General features: G+C 39.3%; 1 protein-coding gene across 1 annotated transcript in view; it reads right to left on the bottom strand.

Annotated features, from left to right (window-relative positions):
- Window positions 1-24,479, bottom strand: part of LOC136880060 (collagen alpha-1(XVIII) chain-like) — a 256,097-nt gene extending 231,618 nt beyond the window's left edge. Inside the window, exons 1-2 of the mRNA XM_068228774.1 lie at window positions 24,430-24,479; window positions 4,494-4,719 (exon numbers count right to left, since the gene is read on the bottom strand). Of these exons, the coding sequence (XP_068084875.1) occupies window positions 4,494-4,719; window positions 24,430-24,479 (276 nt within the window). The remainder of the gene's footprint in view (window positions 1-4,493; window positions 4,720-24,429) is intronic.
- Between the last annotated feature and the right edge of the window lie 1,324 nt (window positions 24,480-25,803).

Here is a 25,803-nt window from a genome sequence, read left to right as displayed (position 1 = left end):
GCCCCTTCATGCAAACCATAATCAAGTAAGTACTTCAGATATGGTACTATATCCCAACCCGCTGCCTTCAGTATATCCCCCGAAACCTGATCAATTCCAGCTGCTTTCCTAGTTTTCAAAATTTGTATCTTCTTGTAAATATCGCTGTTATAATGGGTATTAATACGTCTATAGTATTAGTCACCTCCTCTATCTGGACATTATATTTGTAAACAACAATGTTTACATACTGCCTTTTGAAGATCCTCGCATACACACACTCCCCTTGTACATTAAAGACTCCTGGAATGTTCTTTCTTAGAACCTATTTCTGCCTTAAAGTACCTATACACTAACTAACTAACTAAACCCATGGCACCACAGCTCTGAATGGCTTTGGCCTACCACGCGAACGCTGTTCAGCCCGAAGGCGAGCAGATTACGAGATGTCGTGTGGTCAGCATGACGTATACTCTTGGTCGTTTTTCTTGGATTTCTAGACCGAGGCCGCTACCTCACCGTCAGATAGCTCCTCAATTATAATCACGTAGGCTGAGTGGACCTCGAATCAGCCCTCAGATCTAGGTAAAAATCTCTGACCGGGAATGGAACCCGCGGCCTCCGGGTAAGAGGCAAGTACGCTACCCCTACACCACGGGGCCGGCTTAAAGTACCTATACATATCCTTCCATTTTCCACTGAAATTTGCATGACTCCCAATTATACTTGCTATCTTGTTAGCTGACTTCTTTACTAGATTCAATTTCCTAGTACGTTCCTTCAATTTCTCCTTACATCCACAGCTCTATTCTTTCTAACTCTAACTTTATTCTTTCCAACATGCACCTCCTTCTCTGTTATAATATAGTGGGTATTTACCATTCCTTACCACCTTTAAAGGTACAAACCTGTTTTCACATTCATTAGCAATTACTTTAAACCCATACCAGAGTCCGTTTACATTTTTATTTACCGTTTCCCACCAATCGCTATTATACATTCTAAAAACTCCCTCATGCCTGTTTTATCAGCCATGTAGTACTGCCTAATAGTCCTCCTTTTAAGACCTTTCTTTCCATCACATTTACTTTTAACTACGACAAAAACAACATCGCGATCACTGATGCGACCTATTACTTCGGTTTCTCTATAGGGCTCATTTGTACCAGTACCACATCGTGAATATTCTTCCATCTAGTTGGTTCATCCCATTATGAATCAGCTGTCTTTCTCATATTAACTTATTTGCCATTTGTTGGCCATAATTCCTGTCGTTCGCATATTCTTCCCAATTTTCATTTGGTAAATTAAGATCACCCACTAGAAACATATTCCTGTCCACAGCGTTTCCCACATAGCTGATTATCTTATCAAATAATTCCGAATCAGCATCAGCGCTACCATTTCCCTGTCTGTACACTCCGAAGACATCAAGTTTCCTATTATCCTCAGAAATGAGCCTTACACCTACAATTTCTTGTTTTTCGTCTTGAACTTTTTCGTATTTTACCAATTCTTCTTTTCACCAGAATGACTACTCCCCCCTCCTACCATTCCTATCATATCTCTGCGATGCACATTCCAGTTCCGTGAGAAAATGTCTGCATCCATTATATCATTTCTCAGCCATAATTCAATTCATGTTACAATATCTGGTAAATTGTATCTATTAAAATAATTATATTCCTTTCTTTAGGATACGTCTACAGTTCAACGCCAACTTTTTTATGTCATCCCAACTTGACATCGAAATCCCTGCACTGTTATCATCGCCCCCTAGACCACCCCGTTTCCCTGAATATACCTCCCTGAAACACTTGTAAACAAATTTCCTAACTTATACGTACAACTGCGGTTTAAGTGAAGGCCATCTTAGCGCAGATCTACCTCCTACCCACCCATTAGGATCAGAAATCTCACTCTCACTACCAGTTTCCCACATACTCACTTCATAGTCTCATTTAATTCCCCAATCACCTTCCAGTCAGAATCCCTGCTACACAGTATTCCACGGATAACAATCTCCGCTTCCTTGAGCTGCATTTACCAGATCCCACACGTCCCCAATTATGTTAGTACTTATACCTGCTTGCCTTACGTTGTTGGTACCAACGTGAAATATTACCACCTTCTCCATTCTTTCCTCGTTCTCTCCTACTTTTCTCAACATCTGCCTTAACCTAATTCCTCGATACACTCTACCCTGGTTCCCTTTCCTCCACATACTTTCTCCACATGTCTAACAATGGAATCCCCCATAACCAGAGCCTCAAACCTATCTACCTCATTTGATCTACTCCCCTCCTGGCCAGCCCTATCTTTTCTCACTGCTGCAGAAGCTACTTCCACCTCCTTTTTATCTCTCCCATGACCCCGTTCCACCTGTCTTATCTTATCCTCTACATTACAATTCCTTTTCCAAACTTTTCCTTTTCCCCTGCTTCCACAATTCTCAGCAATAGTTCCCTGTTCCTAATTTTGTCTCTATTGTTCTACCTGCAGAGACTCGTATCAATTTCTCACAGACACCTGTCTTGAATTCTGATCCTGAATAGAGACCTTAGCCTGCAATATCCTTTCCTTTAAGGGGGACCCTACTGATTTACAAATTTTCTGTACTTTCCAACTGATTAGATTGATTTTTTCATATATTGACCTAGTACCAAATTTGGCTTCATTTGGCCAATTAGTTACAGATCTATGGACATTTATAAAAATTGTTCCGTGCACGCCAATTTTTGAATTATCACTTTTAAACTAGTTTTACTAACACAACGGACATTTATAAACAATTTTTACTATTTTCAGTTTATTTGATTTATATTAAAGAATTAAAAATATTATTATGTTTTTTGTCCATTTTTAATGTCTTTTTTTTTCAATTTCTTCACATTTGTTGCCCAATAAATATGAACTCTATAACTCTACCAAAAATTACATAGTATAATTTGTATATAACTAATAGATTAACATGCATGCAAATTTTCATGCTCTTCCAGCCAATACGGACGTGCATGGAGCATCCGGAATGGTGAAGAGTATATGTCTCAAACTTTTCTGATACAGTTTTTGTGAGTTTCAGCTTCTTCCTAGCAGTTTTTCTTCCTGACATGCATTTCACTACACTTTTTCTTTTTCGCCTTCTCTCCTGGCTGTTACTGATCTTCCTAGCACTTGCACTTATAGTTCCCGCAAATAAATTCACTTTCATCTTCTGGTCAGCATGTGCTCCCATATTGAAGTGCCCAGTTTTAATTTCGTGTGGCTATTTCTAGCCGAGTGCAGCCCTTGTAAGACAGACCCTGCGATGAGGGTGGGCGGCATCTGCCATGTGTAGGTAACTGCGTGTTATTGTGGTGGAGGATAGTGTTGTGTGTGGTGTGTGAGTTGCAGGGATGTTGGGGACAGCACAAACACCCAGCCCCCGGGCCATTGGAATTAACCAATGAAGGTTAAAATCCCCGACCCGGCCGGGAATCGAACCCGGGACCCCCTGAACCGAAGGCCAGTACGCTGACCATTCAGCCAACGAGTCGGACAGTGCCCAGTTGAACAGCTAAGTCAACTCTCACTTTTGAAATAATTTTTTGTTTTGGGAATTTTTGCCAAATAACAGAATGTAGACTTTCATTTGGATTCTGTGTCTTGCCCCTAGCACTCCTTTTCAGAATTTCATCATTGGCCTGTATTTGGTACAGTGGTGCTATCTTCAACACTACATCAGAATTTAACTTCACATGCATCGTATCATGTGTCTGTGGGGTTTCTTTCATGGCCAGAGCACGATTATAAAAACACCAGGTTTTAGGGCCTTGTGGGCATCTTGAATGCATAGGCTTTTTATCAGTTGACATACAGTGACGCAAGGTAGCACAGACACTTCTTTTCATCTTACTGACATCAGGGATTTTTGATATAGCAGTCCTGTAATAGAAAGTAAGCTAAAGTATAGTACTTTCTGTCAATCTTCCCTCTCCACGTCCATCACGTTTTACTCCTTTTTCTCGCCATTCTTTCACAAGGCTCCTAAGTACAGTACCCATTCTTTTAGAAGTGTGATTCAAACATTCTTCTTTCTGAATATTACAGTCCCCACAGAGATCTTCGGTTTGCTGAGATGAAGTTAGGTTTTTAAATCTCCATCAGATAAGACAGTTGTGTAACTGCACTCTGAGATTGATCTTTTCCACATTCGGTCTGATGCAATGACTTCCATTGCATCAGATGACCCTTCAAAATGTATTCCACATTCACCGCTGCTCTTATGCGCTTCTTGCCACACTGAAAATTTAACTGAATTGGGATCTAATTCTGCGGATGAGATACTGCACATGGGGCAATGCTTAGACATCACTTCATAGACTATGACTAGCGCTGTCAAAATATCTATCACAGATCCAACACAATAAAGGGAAGTATGGCCCCTTTTATGCCAAGTTCCATCGTGTGATACAGCTATATCTATTATGCCCCTATCTTTTAGAAGAATCGAGGGACCTGTGTTCCCTATGTACAGTCTGTCGAGGCTTAGTAAGTATCTTGTTTTTCAAGACTACAGCATTACTTGCTAGCTTCTTGAGGTGACTGCCATATGTTCCTCTAGCCATGCCTTTCATTCCCATAGCAACATAGAATGTAGCCATAGCAGTATGACCAACACCTATTCTTAGAAATGCATCTACCATTCTTCTGTTAACTTCAAATGGAGGTCTTTCACTTTTCTCTTTGTTGCGAGGACTGCTGTAGGTTGAAGAATGTACATAACAACAGTTATCACACTTGACAATACAATAAGTTTATTGCAAAATCCCTTCCTTTCTCTTGTCTGAACTGAAAGTGCCTTGCTGCTACACTCACCGCACTGTAGGTTACCAAACAGGGATTGTATACTGTCACAGTGCACAAGCATACATTCAAAATTTTGCACCTTTCCCTACCTGTTCTGAATATTGATACGGCCGATTTCACTTTTCTTAATCTTACTCTTACTCTTTCTTCCTTTTGGCTTACGGCACCGATGGTATGATTGCTCCATAACTGTGCTACAGAACTCAAATTGCAATTCAATTCACCATAAATCTGGAGGGAAATGGTCACCTGTGTTTACAAACAAAACCGCCATGAATTCAAGGAGTAAAGGCAGCAGTAGGAAGTAGGTTACTGCATATTCAACACAAGGTCTAATATTTTTAGTAAAATGCACAAAATATATGACACACATAGTTAGTAGCACAGATATAGGCCTACTAAAAATCCTCCTTTATATATTACAACGTTGTAGTCTTCACATTTTTTCACTCCTTGTAGATTCTAAACATAGATTGTTAGCAACTAGTACGACCAAATGACAACAGATGGCATCTATGTACCCTCTTTTATTTACGTGAATTGATCTCCAGCGCCAAATTCAAACAGAAAACTTCGCAAGAAGGGCTTTCAGCACCCTCCACTCAAAATGGGGGCATGGCAGGTCTGTGCTGTCACGTAAATGGGCCACCAAAGCAGCATTTAAAAACAAGTGTAGGGAAATATAAATGTTATATGTGGGTGGAGGAAGCTATGGGAGTTATTTTAACGGATTTTTCTTAGGGATTTTGGTCATTTTTCGGTCAAAAACTCACTAGGGTCTCCCCTTGAAACATTAGACCACCTGTCATCCCTCTTTTACAACTACTGAATCCTGTACATTGTTTTATGGAGGCCTACTTACATTCGTGCCCTCTGAGAGAATCCTATTTATCTCCCTCAAACTCGCCAACTCCTCCCTCATACTCCTTAATGCCTGGCTACACCCACAGTTCCTACACTTGCACTCAGGTGACACATAACACGTGTCTTCCGTGAGCAATGGATTGGTCTGGGAGTACCATTACCTTGGCCTCCCCGTTCGCCTAACCTTAACCCTCCAGATTATTGGCTTTGTGGACATGAAATAACCATGGTGTGTACGGTCTCCATAAATGATATAGATACATTACGAGAAGGCGCGTTCAATGCCTGTGATACAATCCGGAAACACCCCTGTTCCAACGAATGCGTCATTCCATGCGATGTAGGGTGGAAGGCTGCGTTGCAATGGATGGTGGTCACATAGAACACTTGTTGTGAAGAGTGGACCAAAGACATTGGCCTTTGATGATAATGGTAGCGGACCATAACTCAGAAGATATTGACTTTGCAAACAACAATATTTATAGGACTTTCTTCGTTTTATGCTTCCTCCTCTTTAAACACTGGAGCCTTTTACAAGGACACCCTGTATGACTGGGGAAAGTAGGTTTAGGGCGATGGTCGTATGGAAAACAGCTGGTATTTGTAAGGTAGGAGCCGTGGCTATAATTATTTAAGTTATAGCCCCAGTATTTTCTCGGTATGAATATATATTCAGGACTGCATACAGTGAGGTTAGAAATAATAATTTCCCGAATTTAAGCTTAGAGATATGCGACCCGTACAACAAAGGTAACTCGCTCTGTTAAGTTATGTAGCTTTCAGTATTTTCTTATGAGGTGAGAAAAGGTCTACAACATATTAAACACACATAATTAAGGACAGTACAAACATCCATGACAGAGTTTGGATTCAAACAAGTAGCTAATGTCAATACCTTCAAAACTACGCTAAACAGCGATTTCTACGTTAAATTTCCAGTAAAATACATCGGCGATGCACCGAAATTCTCATAAACCTATCACCGTTCATATTCCCTGTCAAGATAAGTACACCCACTAGAACAGACCCCTTCACAGTAGAGTCTTACGTGGTGCACACAGTGCCAGGCTGAGTGGCTCAGACGGTTGTGGCGCTAGCCTTCAGACCTCAACTTGGCTGGTTGGAACTTAGCTCAGTCCGGTGGTATGAAGGTACTGGCACGTTCAAGAACTCCTGCGGGAATAAATGCATGCACCTCGGCGTCTCCGAAAACTGTAAAAGTAGTTAGTGGGACTTAAAGACAATAACATCATTATTATTGGTACACACAGTAAGCACACAGGGCCTTTCATCTTCCATGTTTTTAAGACAATAAATGAACATGAACATAAGCAACATGCTTTCTGACTCATCAAATACTTGCTACTGTAGCGTGATACCTTGTCACATCCAAAAAGCAAACTGTGTTTTAATGACTTGTTCATATACAAAATCTCTCTTGTCTCTCGTCTCGGTAAAGCGATATTACTGATAACAACAATCACGGCGCCGACAAAGACTTCCGATGTTGGATGCTGAAGGGCGGCGGTGCTCTAGCTGTCACAAAGGACTGAAGAGGAGAGATTGGAATACAGCCAAGGCTGTGAACAGGACACGGTAGTTAGCTCCCTTTAACTTTCAATCTACGGATTACAGAGAGCGGATAATCTGCTTGCTTTGCCTCTTATGATGACAATAATAATAATAATAATAATAATAATAATAATAATAATAATAATAATAATAATAATAATAATAATAATAAAAGGATTCCGACGGTTTTCAATATTGTTGCTGCAACACTTCAGTTTTAACCGATGTCTTTTTCCTGTGATTAGGTTACAAAATCAAACGAATCTGCCGTACTGGTGATGTTAGTGATTACTTTTTCAAGGGACAAAACAACGTGATTATTAGCTCGAAGATTGGAAGTTGAATAGCCCGTTGCGACATACATACAATACCGGTTAGAGGTTTGAGACCGCCATACAAAGTGACAGAAATTATATTTCCACAAAACTTAATACCGTAACTTCACAAAATCATAAATAAATAAATAAATAAATAAATAAATAAATAAATAAATAAATAAATAAATAAATGTGACCCGTTGCGTGGAAAGATACACAAAGTCAGTAATGGAAATTTCACGGCAGAGCTGAACAAATGTATTGATTGTGTAAGAATTGCATTTCTAATGTTTTGACTTCTTACGCTACCTATGAGTCGAAGGTACGCAGGAGTTCGAGTCTTCGCCACTCGATGTCATGAAGACTTTATACAATTGGTAAGGAAATAGTGAAAGCTGTAATTGCGCTTTTCTCAAAATAAATTTTCCTTAAAAGCAACAATCAGTAATTAATTTCTGAAGTAATGCACCTGAAAGCATGGATCTCAAAAATGATAAATCGAAATTTAGGCCTCATTTTTTGTGCAACGAGTCACATATAGCTGATGGTCCGTTTAATATATATTGACAATGGTTCAATATCGGCGAGTTGTGGCTCTCAAGAGACCTCTACAGACCTTTTCAATAATAATAATAATAATAATAATAATAATAATAATAATAATAATGGCAGAAGGTCTAAGGCAGGTCTTTCGAGTAGGGCCCATTGGTGGCATGTGCATCTGTGGGAAGGCGTTCCTATCTACGATGAATTATAATATTGAAAATGACATAAATACGCATTCTCCGAGCCAGAGTAATTATCCGTAGAAGGTAAAAATCTTCGACTCAACTGGGAATCCTTGGACCAAAGGTCAGCACGATGACCAGTTATCCACGGAGCCTGATAATAATAACGTTGTGCTCGCTTACTGTGTTTGTAACACATGGTTTATTCAGACTTCACAGTTGTCTTTCCGAATAATGAACTCCTTGGTCCCGGCAATGATATTACACTTCACGTTGACACACTCGTGACCCCTCCCCATTCCCAAGGTACACACGACGAACTTATGACTTTGATGCTGTACGCTACTGATAGGTTGAATACAATGCTACGGAAATGACATTTTCCTGTACCATGAGAGTAAATGTAGTATTACCTATGGCGAAGATGCTGACTCCGACAGCCCGCTCAGGACCTCAATGAAAGGAAGGCGAGCTTTAAAGAAAGTCACAAAGTAAACTCGGTACAGTGTTTAACTCTTTCTTTATTATCTCAGAAAGGGGCCTATCTAATTCCAGATCTGACTAGAAACCTTGCTTCCTATATTTGCTATGACTTATAGAACCAAGTACATTACTCCTCTAAATGTTAGAGTGTTTTTCTAACATTTAGAAATTCATAACTCCTGTAATGCCTGGTCAAACTCGACGAAATCTGGCGTAATGTATGCAATTAAATGAAAGTGTTCAGGGAAAAATTCGCTGAGTTCCTAGGGAAGACTTTTATGTTCTAGATGGGATTTCACGAAATTCTATGACAAACTTGCTTTACTTGGCATTACAATGATACGACTAGGATTTATACCATATACCAGATGCCGCCCATCCTCATCGGAGGGTCTCCATTACAAGGGGCTGCACTCGGCTAGAAATAGCCACACTAAATTATTACTACCACCCGTTCAATAGACTTTCTTTATTCAATTATACCCTGTACTTGTAACTAGAGTAGTAGCACACTGGAATGTCTGACTTTATGCCTCTTTCATTGAAAACATTAGACTATCAATTACTAAGACTCTCGCGGTTCCAATATCCTCTTTAGTGACCGTTCTCCATTGCCCATTCCTTATACGATGTAATTATCATTGTCATGCTAGTTCAGTGATTATTACTACTACTACTACTACTACTACCTTAAGTCTATTGCGGTAAACGTCCTGATTAAAGAACCCAGAGTTTTAGTAAAATCCGCGTCACTGTAGGTCATTGTAAAACTGATTTACAGGAAAACTGCTTTATTGGCTGCTAGGTTTCTAAGTTCATTAGTGCCTTCATGGCACGTACTTTCCGGCATGTTAAAGAATTCCTGTAGGACAAAATTTTGACATGCCATCATCATCTCTTAAAATCTAAAGCAATATAATCGATGTTAAGTTATTTTTATCATCATCATTATCGTCGTCATCACCATCATAATCAGGATTCTAGGAATTTGAATGCTTCTGATTTAAGTAAAACAACTAAGTTATCAGCGACCACTGATATTTAATTTTTCCTTTTTTACGTCACACCAACACATACAGATCGTATGGCGACGATGGGATGGGACTGTGAAGGAAGGAACAGTGATCTTTAACAAGTTATAGCTCATTAATTTCCTGGCTTGAAAATGGGAAACCATGGTAAAATCTTCAGAGTTGCCACAGTGGGGTTCAAACCAACTATCTCCCGAAAGCAAGCTGACAGCTATGTGACCCATACCGCCTAGCCACGCGCTCGGTCACTATTGATATCGTAATCATAATGTCAGAGGCTTCATAACAAATATTTTATGATTTTATATCAAATACCAGAAAACCCACAGAATTGATCTATGTACGAAAGGCGGGTGCCTTCGTGCAAAGCCAATAATAATACCAGCAAGTTATACCCGCTCTTCAGGTTCGTCAGTGCATATATCCACGTCAAGGGAAGTAGTCTTGGAAAATACTCTTACCACAACGTAGCTCCAAGATAAGGCATGTTCAAACAGACTCATGACAGAGAACGTAAATTATTCATTCGGCATTTTGTTATGCAAAATGTTATGGCGAATATATCGTATATCTCCCTGATGGTAAGGCTTTGTGGAGCAAATTTAACTTGACTACCACACTCTCGTTTTCACTTAATTAATTTTTATTCTTGAACGAGCAACCAAATAATTTTTGTCAGCCCTCGTTTTCCTTTCCGCATATAAATGGTAGCCAGGAACCGCACCTCTATCATTTTCTTGCCTCAAGATCTGCAATATTTTTGTAAAGTTTGCATTCAAATATATTGTATAATCTCGTCTAGGAACGTGTGTATGCGAGTTTTTCGTGCATTGCGTACAACTTATCAAGCCCCAAGCCTCTAAAACGAAAAGGCAACAACTACAGTGCTCAAGAAAAGTTTGGCAAATTCTGGTTTAGTGAATTTTATATATTTATATCTGAATGTATTTAAGGATAGATAAAAGAAAAAGCACATGTAGTTATCTAAGCACACCAACAGAAACGCAATAAAACACAAAGTTGGTGATGTAGGATTCTAACCACAAAATTATAGTTCATTTTGTGGTATATCTATATCGCGTATAGGCACCTCGAAGCTTGAGGCATTCTCGAATACGACGCCGTATACTCAGCACCATAGAATCTAGCTTGTTATGGGACAGATTATCTCACTATTAGACATCAGCTTCAGTCAGCTGCTGAATGTTAGCGGGCAGATTAATGATGATGGACAATATTACTCTCTTCAGTTCACTTCATGCATGTTCAACATAGTTCATGTCCGCAGAATATGCCGGCCACAGAATTCGCTGTTCGCTGGGAATTTCAAAGAACTGATTAACCACTCCGAGTCGATTGGCAAGAGTGTTATCTTTTTATTCTCTCAATTACGATGTACGGTGAGCGACAAATTACTATACCATAATATTTACAGAAAAAATAACAACAATAATAATTACGATGAGATTAATGATAAAATAATACAAACAATAATACAAAAATAAGAAAAATATCTTTACAGTATGAGTATATACAGAACTACATCAATGAATCTTTGACAATTATTTTCAGAAATTGTAAAGATGTTCGATCTTACCTATAATAATAATAATAATAATAATAATAATAATAATAATAATAATAATAATAATAATAATAATAATAATATAAACTAGAAATACTAGAAAGGCGAATCACGAGGAAAATATTAGGCCCACAAAACACAGCAGAAGGTTGGAAGTTACGAAGTAATGCTGAAATATATCAAAAAATAGAAAATATATCAGATGTAATGAGGAAAAGGGGACTTATGTTTTTTGGACATTTATATAGAATGCAAGATAGTAGATTAACCAGTAAGATTTTCAGATATTTGTGGGGTAAGAAATCAACGACAAGCTGGGTCAATGAAGTAAGAAAGGATTTAGAAAAAAACAATATAACAACAGAAGAAATAAATAATAGAGAAGGCTTTCGGGAAAAGGAATTGAAAATAGAAGGATTCCAAGGTAGGAAAGTAAAAAAGACTGGTTCAAAGTGGTCTGAAGGCAGAAAGAAGAAACATAGTGACCAGATGAAAGCGTACTGGAAGAAAAGGAAAGAACAAAGAAGAAGGAATTGAAATTGGCACGTGGTCCTCTGGTGGCCCATTCGAAAGAATAATAATAATAATAATAATAATAATAATAATAATAATAATAATAATAATAATAATAATAATAATAATAATAATAATAATAATAATACCCACAAGTAGCTCACAGGTCGTATTCATTCATTTTATAAAAAGTTATAAATTGTATGTCAATAATTACCGCGGCCTCTCCCTTCCTCCTGTTACTTATAAAATCCTCCTCAAAGTCTTAATGACTAGAGCCGTTGAACAACTTTACTTAGAAACAGGTGAATACCAAGCAGCTTCCGAAAATCCATATCTTGCGCAGAACAAACCCAGAATCTAAAAATGACTATCGCCTAACTGAAACTCAGAGCCACACCATTTGTCATCACTTTTGTAGATTTCCAGAATTCGTATGACTCCATTGACCGTACAACCCTATTCCAAGTTCTCCAAGAATGTGGCCTAGGCAACAAGACTTGTCATTTCATCCAAAGTACACTCACCGGTACGTCTTCCAAAGTGAAATTCAGATATGAGATTTCTGAAGCCTTTCAAATCCAAGCAGGAGTTCGGCAAGAAGATGCACTATCACCACTACTTTTCAACTGTGCTCTCGAGAGGGTCATACGGGAGTGGCGACATGTTATCCGATCTAAATATATTCCTAATGGAAGTCTGAAGGACGAACTCATAATGGTGTCAATATTGATGGCTTTGCTTTTGCAGATGACCTCGCTTTCCTTACTTTCTCTCCTGAACTACCTACTCAACAAATCAATTACCTGCATGAATGCACCATTACGATTGGCATCAAAATCTACTACACCAAAACCCACTTCATTTATAATATCATTCATGCTCCACCACATCTTCTGACTACCCACGGTAGAATCTTGCAACGTGGAAAGATTCAAATACCTTGGTGAATGGGTTGAATCCAACAATTCTGAGAAGTTCTTCGTCTTGACACGTGTCAACAAGTTTGTAACAGCCTACCGACTCACCCAAAACATATAAATACCGGGCGAGTTGGCCGTGCGCGTGGAGGCGTGCGGCTGTGAGATTGCATCCGGGAGATCATGGGTTCGAGCCCCACTGTCGGCAGCCCTGAAGATGGTATTCCGTGGTTTCCCATTTTCACACCAGGCAAATGCTGGGGCTGTACCTTAATTAAGGCCACGGCCACTTCCTTCCAACTCCTAGGCCTTTCCCATCCCATCGTCGCCATAAAACCTATCTGTGTCGGTGCGACGTAAAGCAACTAGCAAAAAAAAAAAACATATAATAAAAAGTGTATCTTTCAAAATCCAAAAATTGAACATTATCGAAGTGTAATTAGACCCGATGCAATAAATAGAGCAGAACGTTTAACACTTCGAACGCATAGCCTGCATGAAAAACTGACAATAAAGGGAAGAAGGATTATCCGAAAAATTATTGATCCCAACCACAAAGATGGTGTTTACAGACTTCGGAGCAACTTAGTTATATACACCCACACCGAAGAGATATCAAGCGTAATCCGGAAAAGGATAACTTTTCACGCTCACCTCTACATCTTGCCAACTGAAAGAATCCGTAAACGTTTATTATCCTACGTCAGAAGTCTCAAAACGATTGCTCCTTGGTTGGTGGAGATCGATAAGAACCATTTGAAGTATTGAATCACAGAAACACACATTCAACTCAAACACAGGCAGGTTCAACAGGAAGAAGTCCCTACTCGACTGAAGCATGTCAATTCTGATGCATGGAAGAAAGCACACTCCGAAAGGATGAAACCTGGTGGGTCCGCAAGAAGACAAACAGTTGAGATCTCGTGGTGCCTACTGGTCCTAACGATGAATTATTATTTTTATTGTAACTTTTTATTTCCCGTGGTTTTCCATTTTCACACGAGGGAGATGCTGGGGTTGTACCTTAATTAAGGACATGGCCACTTCCTTTCCACTCCTAGCCCTTTACTAACTCATTGTCGCCATAAGACCTATCTGTGTCGGTCCGAGGTAAAGCAACCTTTAATAATAATAATAATAAGAAGAAGAAGAAGAAGAACTATGATAAGCATTAATGAATAATTATCTGCAAGAAAAAGTTTCTAAATCATTGTAACATCTCAGTATCACTAGACAAATCTAACTAGCATTGTACATTGTTTTTACGCAGTCATGATCAATCTCTTCTGATGCCTTAAATTCTTTTAAGTGAATATGATATTTAGGAAGAGCCACTGCAATGACATTTCTTATAATTCTTAGCAATTTTATTAAATTATTCACACATTCTTTTAACAGGTGAGTTGTTATGTAGCAATGATACGAAAGCAATGATTTATAAGAGTCGATGCAAGCGTAAATGAACGTTTTCGAAGTAAATGTATTGAAGAAATTCTGGATTATCAATTGCGCCGTTGACACATTTACATAAGAATATCTGTTGGGTTAAAGCTTAACCATTTGTTAAAGATATGTATTCAAAATCAGTTAACGGACGTTTATAAGAAATTATTTCAATATTTGATGGGCGTCTGTATTTTTTACAATAAAAATATCATGGAAATGTTTTGTATTCTTTCAATTTTAATAACATCATTCATGAAGAGAGTATACAAGACTGCACATACATATTCCAGCTTGTTTCTTTTTCTTTTTTTTTTCTTTGCTAGCTGCTTTACGTTGCACCGACATAGATAGGTTTTATGGGACAGGGAAGGGCTAGGAGTGGGAAGGAAGCGGCCAGCATTTAGCTGGTGTGAAAATGGGAAACCACGGAAAAAACATTTTCAGGGCTGCCGACAGTAGGGTTCGAACTAGCTTGATTCTGACGAGGAAATTAAATAACATCTATTTACAATATACATCATTAAGTTCCCACAAATTCCTAATTATTTTAACATGAGCACTTAGATAGTAACATCAAAGGCATTCACAACATGATCTCACAGGAACATTTGTCCGTTAGGTGTAGTATAAGTGTAAAGTCATTTTCAAGGTTTGCCAAGGCTTAATGTAGATTTATAGTAGCACCATTAATGTTTCATAAGTATCCTTTTAATACATGCATATACTTATTTCCTCTCTCTCTCTGTTCATTTTCGTAAATGATGACGTTTTAATAGGACTTTTCTTACTTCACGCAGATCATTTTCTTTCATCACCCGTTCTAGACTATAGGAATAGCTTATTAGAATGTTACTTGTTACAGTTTCCAGTCATCATATTGAATATTTACCGTGCGTAGGCTATATACATAAAGCAAAGTCGTATATGCTTATATATAAATGAAACTAAGTGACGCCATCTTTGAAATCATTCCTATCAATACATCTTAATAAACTCAAACTACACTGAAGGCGACCAAAGAGCACTTTTATATTGAAGGCGAATCTGTTCCTAGTACTACAATCATAGCAATTGTTTGTCAGGCCGAAGCTTTGTCTGGTTATCATAAGGTGAAATCTATTTATTTTGAGATTTTGTGTGTAACTGCTTAATGTAGGCAATAAAAACCTGGGGTGTGTCTTGATTATTCATGAATGGTCTCGAACTTTCCCCGAGGGTTTATAAATTGCGGATTTTCTCGTCTCTCGGCCACTTGATCAACATCTAAGTGTGTATGTGTGTGTGTGTGAAGCAGGAGGCGGGAAGCGCCTCTTTCATCAGGCAGCAGGTCTTCAGCAAGGTAATGGCCGTTTAACATATTTATTTCTTGCTAGCTCAGCAGTTTAACCCGCGGGAAAGGTCCAAAACTTTTACAGTGTAACCTACCTTTCTAAAATGTAATTTTCTGCCGGCTTATGTAAAAACAAAAATCTGCAACTGTAATTCGGAGATAGAGAGTGATTTACCCTCTTGAGCTCCCCCTTCATATTAGTTTGAGGTGACTACGTTTTGTAACTGGTTTACTTCCTTTCTGTAATGTCTTAAATTTTTCTTATACGAGTCACCTCCATAGTTTGGGAATAGCCCCTTTTTCTTCGGCCTAGTGCCTTTTAGGTTTTAAGAATGCATATTTAGGAGTGCAAGTACACGCCTCCATTCAACTTGGTGTTGCGGGGGGCTTGTAGCCCAAGAGAGTTAACATTTTTGGATCCTTCTAACTTTTGATTTTAGATTGCTATGTCTTTGTAATCTCCCTAGTGGAAAGCTGTTAGATTTTGTTGTTATTGATTGTTAAAACTCAGAAAAATATAACCTTGTTAAAGTTTTAAATTAACTTTGATTTGGTAGTTAGACCTACTCACCCCGGCACCTTCTTTCACCTCCATTGATCCACAAACCATGGTAATAATAATAATAATAATAATAATAATAATAATAATAATAATAATCGTATGGCCTCAGTTATGGTTTAGCGGTTTGAACCTACTATTTTGGGATATTGAGCCCAAAACACTTCACCTGATTCACATAGGAAGATTATTATTATTATTATTATTATTATTATTATTATTATTATTATTATTTTGCTAGGGGCTTTACGTCGCACCGACACAGATAGGTCTTATGGCGACGATGGGATAGGAAAGGCCTAGGAGTTGGAAGGAATCGGCGTGGCCTTAATTAAGGTACAGCCCCAGCATTTGCCTGGTGTGAAAATGGGAAACTATGGAAAACCATGATTATTATTATTATTATTATTATTATTATTATTATTATTATTATTATTATTATTATTATTATTATTATTATTATTATTATTATTATTATTATTATTATTATTATTATTATTATAGCGTCAGCTATCACGTGCAGTTATTTCGATTTGGCGTCACTTAGGCTGACTGCGTGTCAGTTTCGGCTTTCAGTCTTTCTCTATCAAACGGCAGAGAAATGTATCTTTGTGGCTTAATTTTAATTAATTTTGTCGGATAGACACCAAATGTGTTACCAGAGACCTTCTACATGTGAATATCGTCATGGAGTGTTGAATGGAATTTTCTTTCGCTGTTCGAAAATTCCGCTACCCCTGCCAGAGACTGAACTTATTATCTTGTGATTCCAAGACCAATACTCTACCGCTGACCTTTGAGGGAGCTAGAGTAATCTTATATTTAGGATTGTCATACTGTTAAGATATCCGAGAAAGCAAATTTATCCGTTCATTAAAGACAATTCACCGTCTCGGGCGAGCAACTTCAGTTGAACTAATGCAATTATTAGCACATGAAGTTCGTAGTGCCGATGTCCTATCAAACATTCAAGCCTGTAGTTTTAGGCCAACCCTATCCACAGCTGTGCAAGGAAGGAGGCAGTGGGAGAGAACAGATTGTTTTACGACTACTGCATGCTAAAGGCTTTTACTCTGACATTGATCTCTATTTGATGTTCTTGTTGGTTACTAACTTTGAACAGACTTTCGTAATTAGAAGACAAAACAGAATCTCGTAATAACCATGAAAGTTGATTCTCTAGTCATTACAATTTAACTTTTCCAACTTTAACATCCATAGTATCACAAAGTGCAACCGTTTCATCAATTTATAAATCGATGGTAGAATAATTTCCCTACTTAGATGAATTTGGTCAAAAAGATCAGACAGGTGCTTCCCAGAAAGCCATAAGAATCTATGATATTGATGCAGAAAATTCAAGGTACTCTTTACCAGATATGATTTGGGGAGTATTTTATGTTCTCACTTAAAGTGTACTTTTACTCAAACTTTCTATACATGAAAAGAATGTTATTAATAAATTTCGGATGTTAGGAAAAGTCATATTCCTTTCCAAAAGTCGCTTTACCCGAAATCTGAAAAAAATTCTGTGAATGATTGGTCCTTGACCCCATTTAAAGCAATTTTATGCTGCATATAAATGCTTATTTTGGACATCCTTATCGTTTTGGCCGTATTTTGCTTATTTTAGTGACGCAAAGTCATATTTGGTTATATTTTGCTCACTTTAGTGATATAAGGTCATATTTGGTTATATTTTGAAATTTGAAATTTAAATTGAGGCATCTTTTTTAATAAGCTACATGCCATCTGCGTCAAGTTTCAAACACGGGATTTCAAAATGCTGTAGTAGATGTATTTTTCTTTGTTTCCTCGAAACAAATAGCTATCGGGTTTACAAAAGATCCTGTACGAACCTACGCCGGCAGATAAAAATAAGCTTGCTAATACTTAGATTTTTGGTTCTTTTTTTAGGAAAACAGAGTGAGAACTGATCCTCAAGCCTATGGTAATAAATGAATGTATAAAGTTTTAACGTACCTGCTGTAGTTCTGTCAGTTTTCGTGATGAAATGTGTCTGTTGCATTATCACTAATCACTTTTTGGCACGTTTAATGTTAGTAATACTCTAAATGCTTGCTACCTTTATCTAAACAAGCTTGAGTCACATTTTACCTTTTGTAGGTAATATCTAAGTAGATTTTAGAGCATAGTTTACTTGAATATTTTGTACTTCATTAGTTCGTAAACTTCCGAACTCTAGTCCTTATATAGAACTGTAAAAAGTTCCGCAATTTGAAAAGAAACATGTACAGCAATTTCTTACTTTAGACATCAGTAATAATGTATGTAGCTGTTTCCTACTGGGTGATTTTTTTTACTCGTTAGAATAAAATCATTTACCTACGGCTCGCACAATACATTTCCCACTCATGAAACAATAAACACCTCTTTACCCGCTTGTTATATAAATTACTACTATGAAAGGTGCTTGGCTATATATTTTTAAAGTGTGCTGATGACGGATGAAAACCTACAACCTGTTTTCCAGTCAATGACCGGGTTAGGGATGGGACGAATGAAGTCCACAACTTGCGGCGAGGATAGGAATTGTGCCGGCTGTCGAGGCCTCTCGCATTCCTCTGGGACAATGATTAATGCCTGATAGATGCTATGAAATGAGAATAGAAAGTGTTTCTGGAATGAAAGATGACTGGGAAAACCGGAGTACCCGGAGAAAAACCAGTCCCGCCTCCGCTTTGTCCAGCACAAATCTCACATGGAGTGACCAGGATTTGAACCACGGTACCAAGCGATGAGAGGCCAGCGCATAGCCGCCTGAGCCACGGAAGCTTTGATGATGGATGATTCGGCAAATATTTAAATATGTGTATTTGCGATATATTACGTACAGTAGTCAAAAGAACACCTTCAACGTATCAAACTACAAAGAGGAGTGAACGAAGAGTCCAAGAAGCCCGAAACGACACCCATCGAGCGAGTATCTTGGGTTAGGGAGCGCTGAGTGCCGTAGACGATGTACTGGCGAGTACGCCTAGGGACGTGCCGGTTATGGAGACAGATGCCGTCGACGGGTCGAGTAAGAATCAAGGCTCATGTAAACCGTGTACTTCATACTTCTCTTCAACAAAGACCGGGCGAGTTGGCCGTGCGGTTACAGGTGCGCAGCTGTGAACTTGCATACGGGAAATAGTGAGTTCGAATCCCACTGTCGGCAGCCCTGAAGAGGGTTTTCCGTGGTTTCCCATTTTTACACCAGGCAAATGCTGGGGCTGTACCTTAATTAAGGCCACGGCCGCTTCCTTCCCACTCCTAGCCCTTTTCTATCCCATCGTCGCCATAAGACCTATCTGTGTCGGTGCGATGTAAAGCAAATAGTAGTAATATTATTCAACAAAGTGTTTTTTTTTCTTACAAGTTGCTTTACGTCACACCAACACAGATAGATGCGACGATGAAATAGGAAAGAGCTAGGAGTGGAAAGAAAGCGGCCATGACCTTAATTACAACAAAGTGGTGATGTATGACAAATTAATGAATCACAAACAAGTGAAATCTTTCATTTCCTTTACGTAACAAACACACCGACGTTTGCATGCGAAAGCCCTGCAGCACTGCTTCAGTCCATTTCTCGGAGGACTGAAAATTAAAATGAAAACCTACAACCTGTTTTCCAGTCTTTGACCGGGTCAGGGATGTAATGAATGAAACTTATATACGCTGTTATTACAATGGGGTCGCCACTCCCAAGGTGATTTATTAATGAGTGATAAATGCTATGAAATGATAATGGAGAGTGTTGCTGGAATGAAAGATGACAGGGAAAACCGGAGTACCCGGAGAAAAACCTGTCCCACCTCCGCTTTGTCCAGCACAAATCTTACATGGAGCCACCGGGATTTGAACCACGGTATCCAGCGGTGAGAGGCCGACGCGCTGCCGTCTGAGCCACGGAGGCTCTTCTCGGAGGACTACTGGGTCAAAAGCAACACACGAACAGTGTTATAAACAGCCACATGGAGCATGCGTAGATATGGTTAAATCAAGCATGATTAAGTAATACTTCAGAGTGTGAACAATAAGACTATTTATAAATGGCATGTTTCGTTTATCTATTAGTCCATTTTAATCGTTGTTAGGGCAATTAATCATTGTCCGTTACAATACAGTAGTAATAATAACACTCTGTATATTGTTATGAATAGCAATATATTGATAACGTCCCTTGATAGTCGATACTTGTACTTGGGATAAGTGAAAGATCCCCTAAAGATAGTAAAATTTTACAAATACTATTATTGTTCATTTGCATGTTTGCCGGGCTGAGTGGCTCAGACGGTTAAGGCGCTGGCCTTCTAACCCCAACTTGGCAGGTTCGATCCTGGCTCAGTCCGGTGGTATTTGAAGGTGCTCAAATACGACAGCCCCGTGTCAGTAGATTTACTGGCACGTAAAAGAACTCCTGCGGGACTAAATTCCGGCACCTCGGCGTCTCCGAAGACCTTAAAAAAGTACTTAGTGGGACGTAAAGCAAATAACATTATTATTATTATTATGATTTGCATGTTTATGCAGGTTAATTATTAAAAACGCATTCTATCCATGATGTTTTCAAGAACATAGTTTTACTTTTCTCCTTAAGGTAAGAAGTTCTCAAAATGAAAAGTAGTTATATGTAGGCTGGGTACGCGACACTCCTGATACACAAAGTAATGTATGTTCTGTGCGAGACGAACAAGTTAGTGATAGAGGTGAGCTCACTCCCTTCATATTGCCGCGTGCAGTCGAGATTCGTATCTTCAGCATGTTTCTTCAAGGAACTCTTATTTGAATATCGCCTATCACTTGGCAGCGAACATTGTATTTTGAGTCATACACATGCAACATCCTTGCCTTCCAATAAGAGAAATGGTTATCTCGCCATCGCTATTGTAGTCAAGTATTCTTGCATGATAAGAGGACATAGAATTAATTTATCAAGAGACAGGGATTAACCATTTCATTCCAGTAGAGCGCTAACCTTTTGAGCTCAAGTCGGCAGGTTCGATCCTGGCTCAGACAGGTGGTATCTCAAAGTGTCCAGATATGACAGCCTCGAATCGGTAGATTTACTGGCACGAACCCAAACTCCTAAAGGGTAAAATTCTGACACCTGGAACATATAATCTGTAACATTATTATAAAACCTTTCTTTTTAAGCTATTGAAAATATTCAGGTTATCTGGAATTGTATGTGATTGCATTTTACTTGTTGTGGTTCATTATTATTATTATTATTATTATTATTATTATTATTATTATTATTATTATTATTATTATTATTATTATTATTATTATTATTAACTAATGCATTACAGTTTGGAGATATCCCGGTGACATAGCCTGCTTACGGAAGTATGACATCGAAATTTGAAAATAACATCATTTACATGACTCCAACAAAAAGAAATATTCACTACATGAAAACAAAATACCTATTTAAAGAAATTTCATGGTAACAAAAAAGATGTACAGTATATCAAGAAATAGAAAAATTCATGGCAATTAGAAATTATTTACAAGTAGTGCAGTGTAAAAGCTACCGACATCGAAATTTATACGAAATAATTAGAAAATAACTTAACAGATTCCCTTACATGGAGCCTAATATAATTACAACGCACTCACTCAGAAATTCACTCGATATTTACAAAACATATTTAAAAATATTCCAATAGTAATAATAAAATTAATAATATTAATAATCTCGATAGGGTATTCTCACTGGTTTAAATTGACACAAAAATAAAATATTTACCATTGAAATATAAGTAGTACAGTGCACCAATATGTTTCTATTTATTTCTGTTAGTTTATCCACGTCAGTTCAATATCTTTCTGCACGAGCTAAGATGCTCTGTAACTATCTACTGCAGCTTGTACAGTGATCTAATCTTCCTACGTCTCTAATCGAACAGTATCTAATTAATTTGGTCTGTGGCAAAGTTTTCGCCTTGTAAATGCCGGCTACCGGTTTGTTCATGGGCCAACATTCGAGTCCGGTCTTGGATACGTGTTTGCTTCTTTCTTTCATTTTATGTGATAAGCATACCACATTCTCCCTTGTGGTTTTATTTTTGTGTCAATTTAAACCAGTGAGAATACCCTATCGATTCTTGAAATTACGCACTGTGTGACGCAAGGATATACCGTCGTTGTGTCTCAAAATACCGTTATGCGACAATGCTGAGGGGAGGAATACTGACCCGCAGCACATGTATCACAACGAAATTTCGTTGATCTAGTTCATGCAAAACTGCATCTTAGCTGACAGAACCTTTCTGGTCAGAGTTTTAAGATGAAATATTATACCATAGCGGTTTTGCTAGGCGCAACGACGATATGTAGTATACATATAGATGGTTCACAAAGTACGGTAACTCTCATGTGTGTGCTGTATTCAATTCCATTCTGATTGCCCCTCAGGCCAGAGAAGAGCTAACAGACCATTAGAAAAATCCAACAAACCCGTGGAGTAAAAGCCTACTAAGGATCGCGGTCTGTTAAAACGATGGCTGCCCTTCCATATAAAAAAATCGTATGGCTATTTCTAGCCGAGGGCAGTCCTTGGGCGGCATCTGCTATTTGTAGGTAACTGCGTGTTATTGTGAAGAAGGATAGTGTTCTATGTGGTGTGTGAGTTGCAGGGATGTTGGGGACAGCACAAACACTCAGCCCCCGGGCCATTGGAATAAACCAATTAAGGTTAAAATCTCTGACCCGGCCGGGAATCGAACCCGGACCCTCTGAACCGAAGGCCAGTACGCTGACCATTCAGATAACGAGTCGGACGCCCTTCCAGATGATTTTCAGGTACTGTACTGCCACGTGGTTAGACGACATCCTCAGCCGTATTGCATGACCTTTCTACCCGAATCCACTGGCTCTCTTATCAGACATCTCATAAGTTGGACCCGTCCATCTCTAGATTCAGAATGTAAACATCTGGGCAATGGATAATTGAACCCGGGGCTTCCGGGTAAGACGCAGGCACGCTACCCCATTATACCGCACCTAATATCGGGCATACTCTCCTGCAATCAGCTATAAGATGGTGGGTCTGTGGAAAAAGAGGTCAAATTCTGTCGTGTTGCTGCATGTAATACTATGCCGCAATTGTGAACCCCACACTGCTACGATGCTACTATTGGGAGGTAATTGGCCACTCTGCCATAATCTGGTGCCAACTGACAGCCATCATTTGGGCGTAGGCCTATTGAAGGAACATCCAAGTTTGGAATCGACGTTTATCATGACATCAGACATTTATTTATTCTCTACTGGGAGACGGCTTTGTATAGCCTATCGCTAAAGCAAATTCCTAAACAACTGTGGAGAATATATGCAAAATTAGCATTCGTACTACATTCAAGGTAGTAAGGGTGAACACAACATCAGATCAGTTCTTGTTTTTGCTAAAAAAGAAAACAGATTTGTCGCAACCAGCATGTATGCCTGCAGGTAGTTTTCTAGAGTTCATTCGTCTTTCTCAGAATAATAAGGTTTACAGCGAAGTGAACAATGATTTCAAGAGCTTTCAGAGGGCAGATAGTGAAGAGACACACTCCATTTTCCCACTCTATCACGCTTCCCCGTTCCTACGATCAATCTTATTTGTATACTTAAAGTGTCCCTCAAATGGTCTTTGTAGTATTATGTACGTGTTTTTCCTTCATCTAATTTGCTCAAGTTTTTAGACAAATCAAGTTTAGTTGTCGTCTTAGCTACCCTCATGTTAATTCACAACCTACAAGTTGTCAGCGCTGCTGACCCCACGCCGGTGTCTCGGGTTCGCGTTAAGCCGAAGTCTCAGTTTTTCTCCTTTTCTCCTATTATTCTTTTTCTTTCATATGAGGAGCTTCCGTTCGAAAAAAACGATTGTTCAATCGAATACAAAAACTACTTAGGTACGAGAAAGTGATTAAATGCGATTCGCAACGTCAGAAATAGCTTTCGTGATCATAACTCTGCCAGTGATAAAGCAGAGATGTGTGGCATTTATTTCATAACTAGGTATGCCCTGTAGGGACCCTTCGCCGTCTAACGGTTTTCAACACCGTAAGTCAGGCACCTTGGGGATTTATAATTGAAAAGGTGAAGTGAACGGGTGGGCTCAAGAAAATCCGGTAGGTTTTACCTCAGGACGAACACAACGCCACCAACTACCGCAACACAGGTGGAATAATCTGCCCGGAACTCTCCCCAGTCTAATGGGACAGATATAATTACCGTGTTCCCATATTCGCCTCACTGTCTGGCCACCACAACAGCAACAGCTAGCACCACCACAACTACCACCATCATCGAACTCAGCCAACCAGCCCCAGTTGCTACCACTCGGCGGTAGTGTCCAGTTACGCTGCGCCCAATTTCCAAGCCCGTTTCATCCCAGCGCCACCAGCTCCACAATGGGACACCTCCAGATTAAAATTTCAATTTATGATATTGACGTCACATTCTACGGCAGCAGAGGAACGAGTTCAACAACGCCAATTGGCATCTCCAGCAGCGAAGACAACGGACCCACCGCTACCCATGGATCCCTCAGTTCAGAATATTCCTCCTATTGTCACCACCGCTCCCACTATCTACACTCCTCCCAAACTTGCATTTTCTGCTGTATCCGGTACTAGACGCTCTATAAATCGCTCCCGTTTGCTCCAACACGCACCAGCAGGAACACATTCATTCTTACTTTCCAATCCCGCCCCTGACTTCCAACCACCCCACACAATCTTCTCCATCCTACTCTGATACAACATGCGCCGAGAAGACATAGCGGACATCAGACGAACTACAAATGGAGACATCATACTGGTCAACGGGGACGCTGCTGCCAATCTTCTCACCACTGCCATAGGTTTTCAACATCTAGGAACCAGCACCCTCTTCCTTCCCTCCCACCACCACCTATAAAAACTCCACCATCCCTCCATGCTACAGACTGCTCAGATGCGTCATACGATGGGTCGACCCCTCTACTGATGAAGACACCATACTCTCTGAGCTCAACACAGAAGGCATACCTGCAAAATGGCATTCCGGATCAAGAACGCAACGGGTCCAACATCCACGGTACGGATTCTTCTACCATCACGAGAAGACATAGACCGGATACTGGCCAGCGGTGTCTCCATTCACCGACACCACCATAAAGTTGAACCATCCCGTGCACTACCTCCCAAATCCACCAGGTGCGAGAGGTTCCTCGCCTACAACAATCATCCCACCACTCATTGCACTGCTCCAAGTCCGGTATGTGGACACTCCAATCAACAACACGCTACGCCCAGATGTCCCAACACACATCAACCACCCCAATGTCACACCTGTGGAGGCGCTCACCCAGTATTCCTACGCCGTTTCAGAGGACGCCCTCCACCTTTCCAAAATGGACCAGAACTTAAAGCCCATATTAGAACCATTGACCCACCCACATCGCTCAACCGTTCCCTTTTCTCACCCCATACAGCTCAAGATCTCAACCATTTTATAACTATCTCACTGCTGAATATTCATCCCTACAAAAGATCCCTACTCCTCAGTCACCTAGAAGCTGCAGCAAATCAAACATTAAACCTCCAATTTTCAACACCACATTCAGGCTTAAATTCTTATTTCAACT

This window comes from Anabrus simplex, chromosome 1 (genome assembly GCF_040414725.1).
Source record: "Anabrus simplex isolate iqAnaSimp1 chromosome 1, ASM4041472v1, whole genome shotgun sequence".
NCBI lineage: Eukaryota > Metazoa > Arthropoda > Insecta > Orthoptera > Tettigoniidae > Anabrus > Anabrus simplex.
This window is presented reverse-complemented; position numbering and strand designations above follow the sequence as displayed.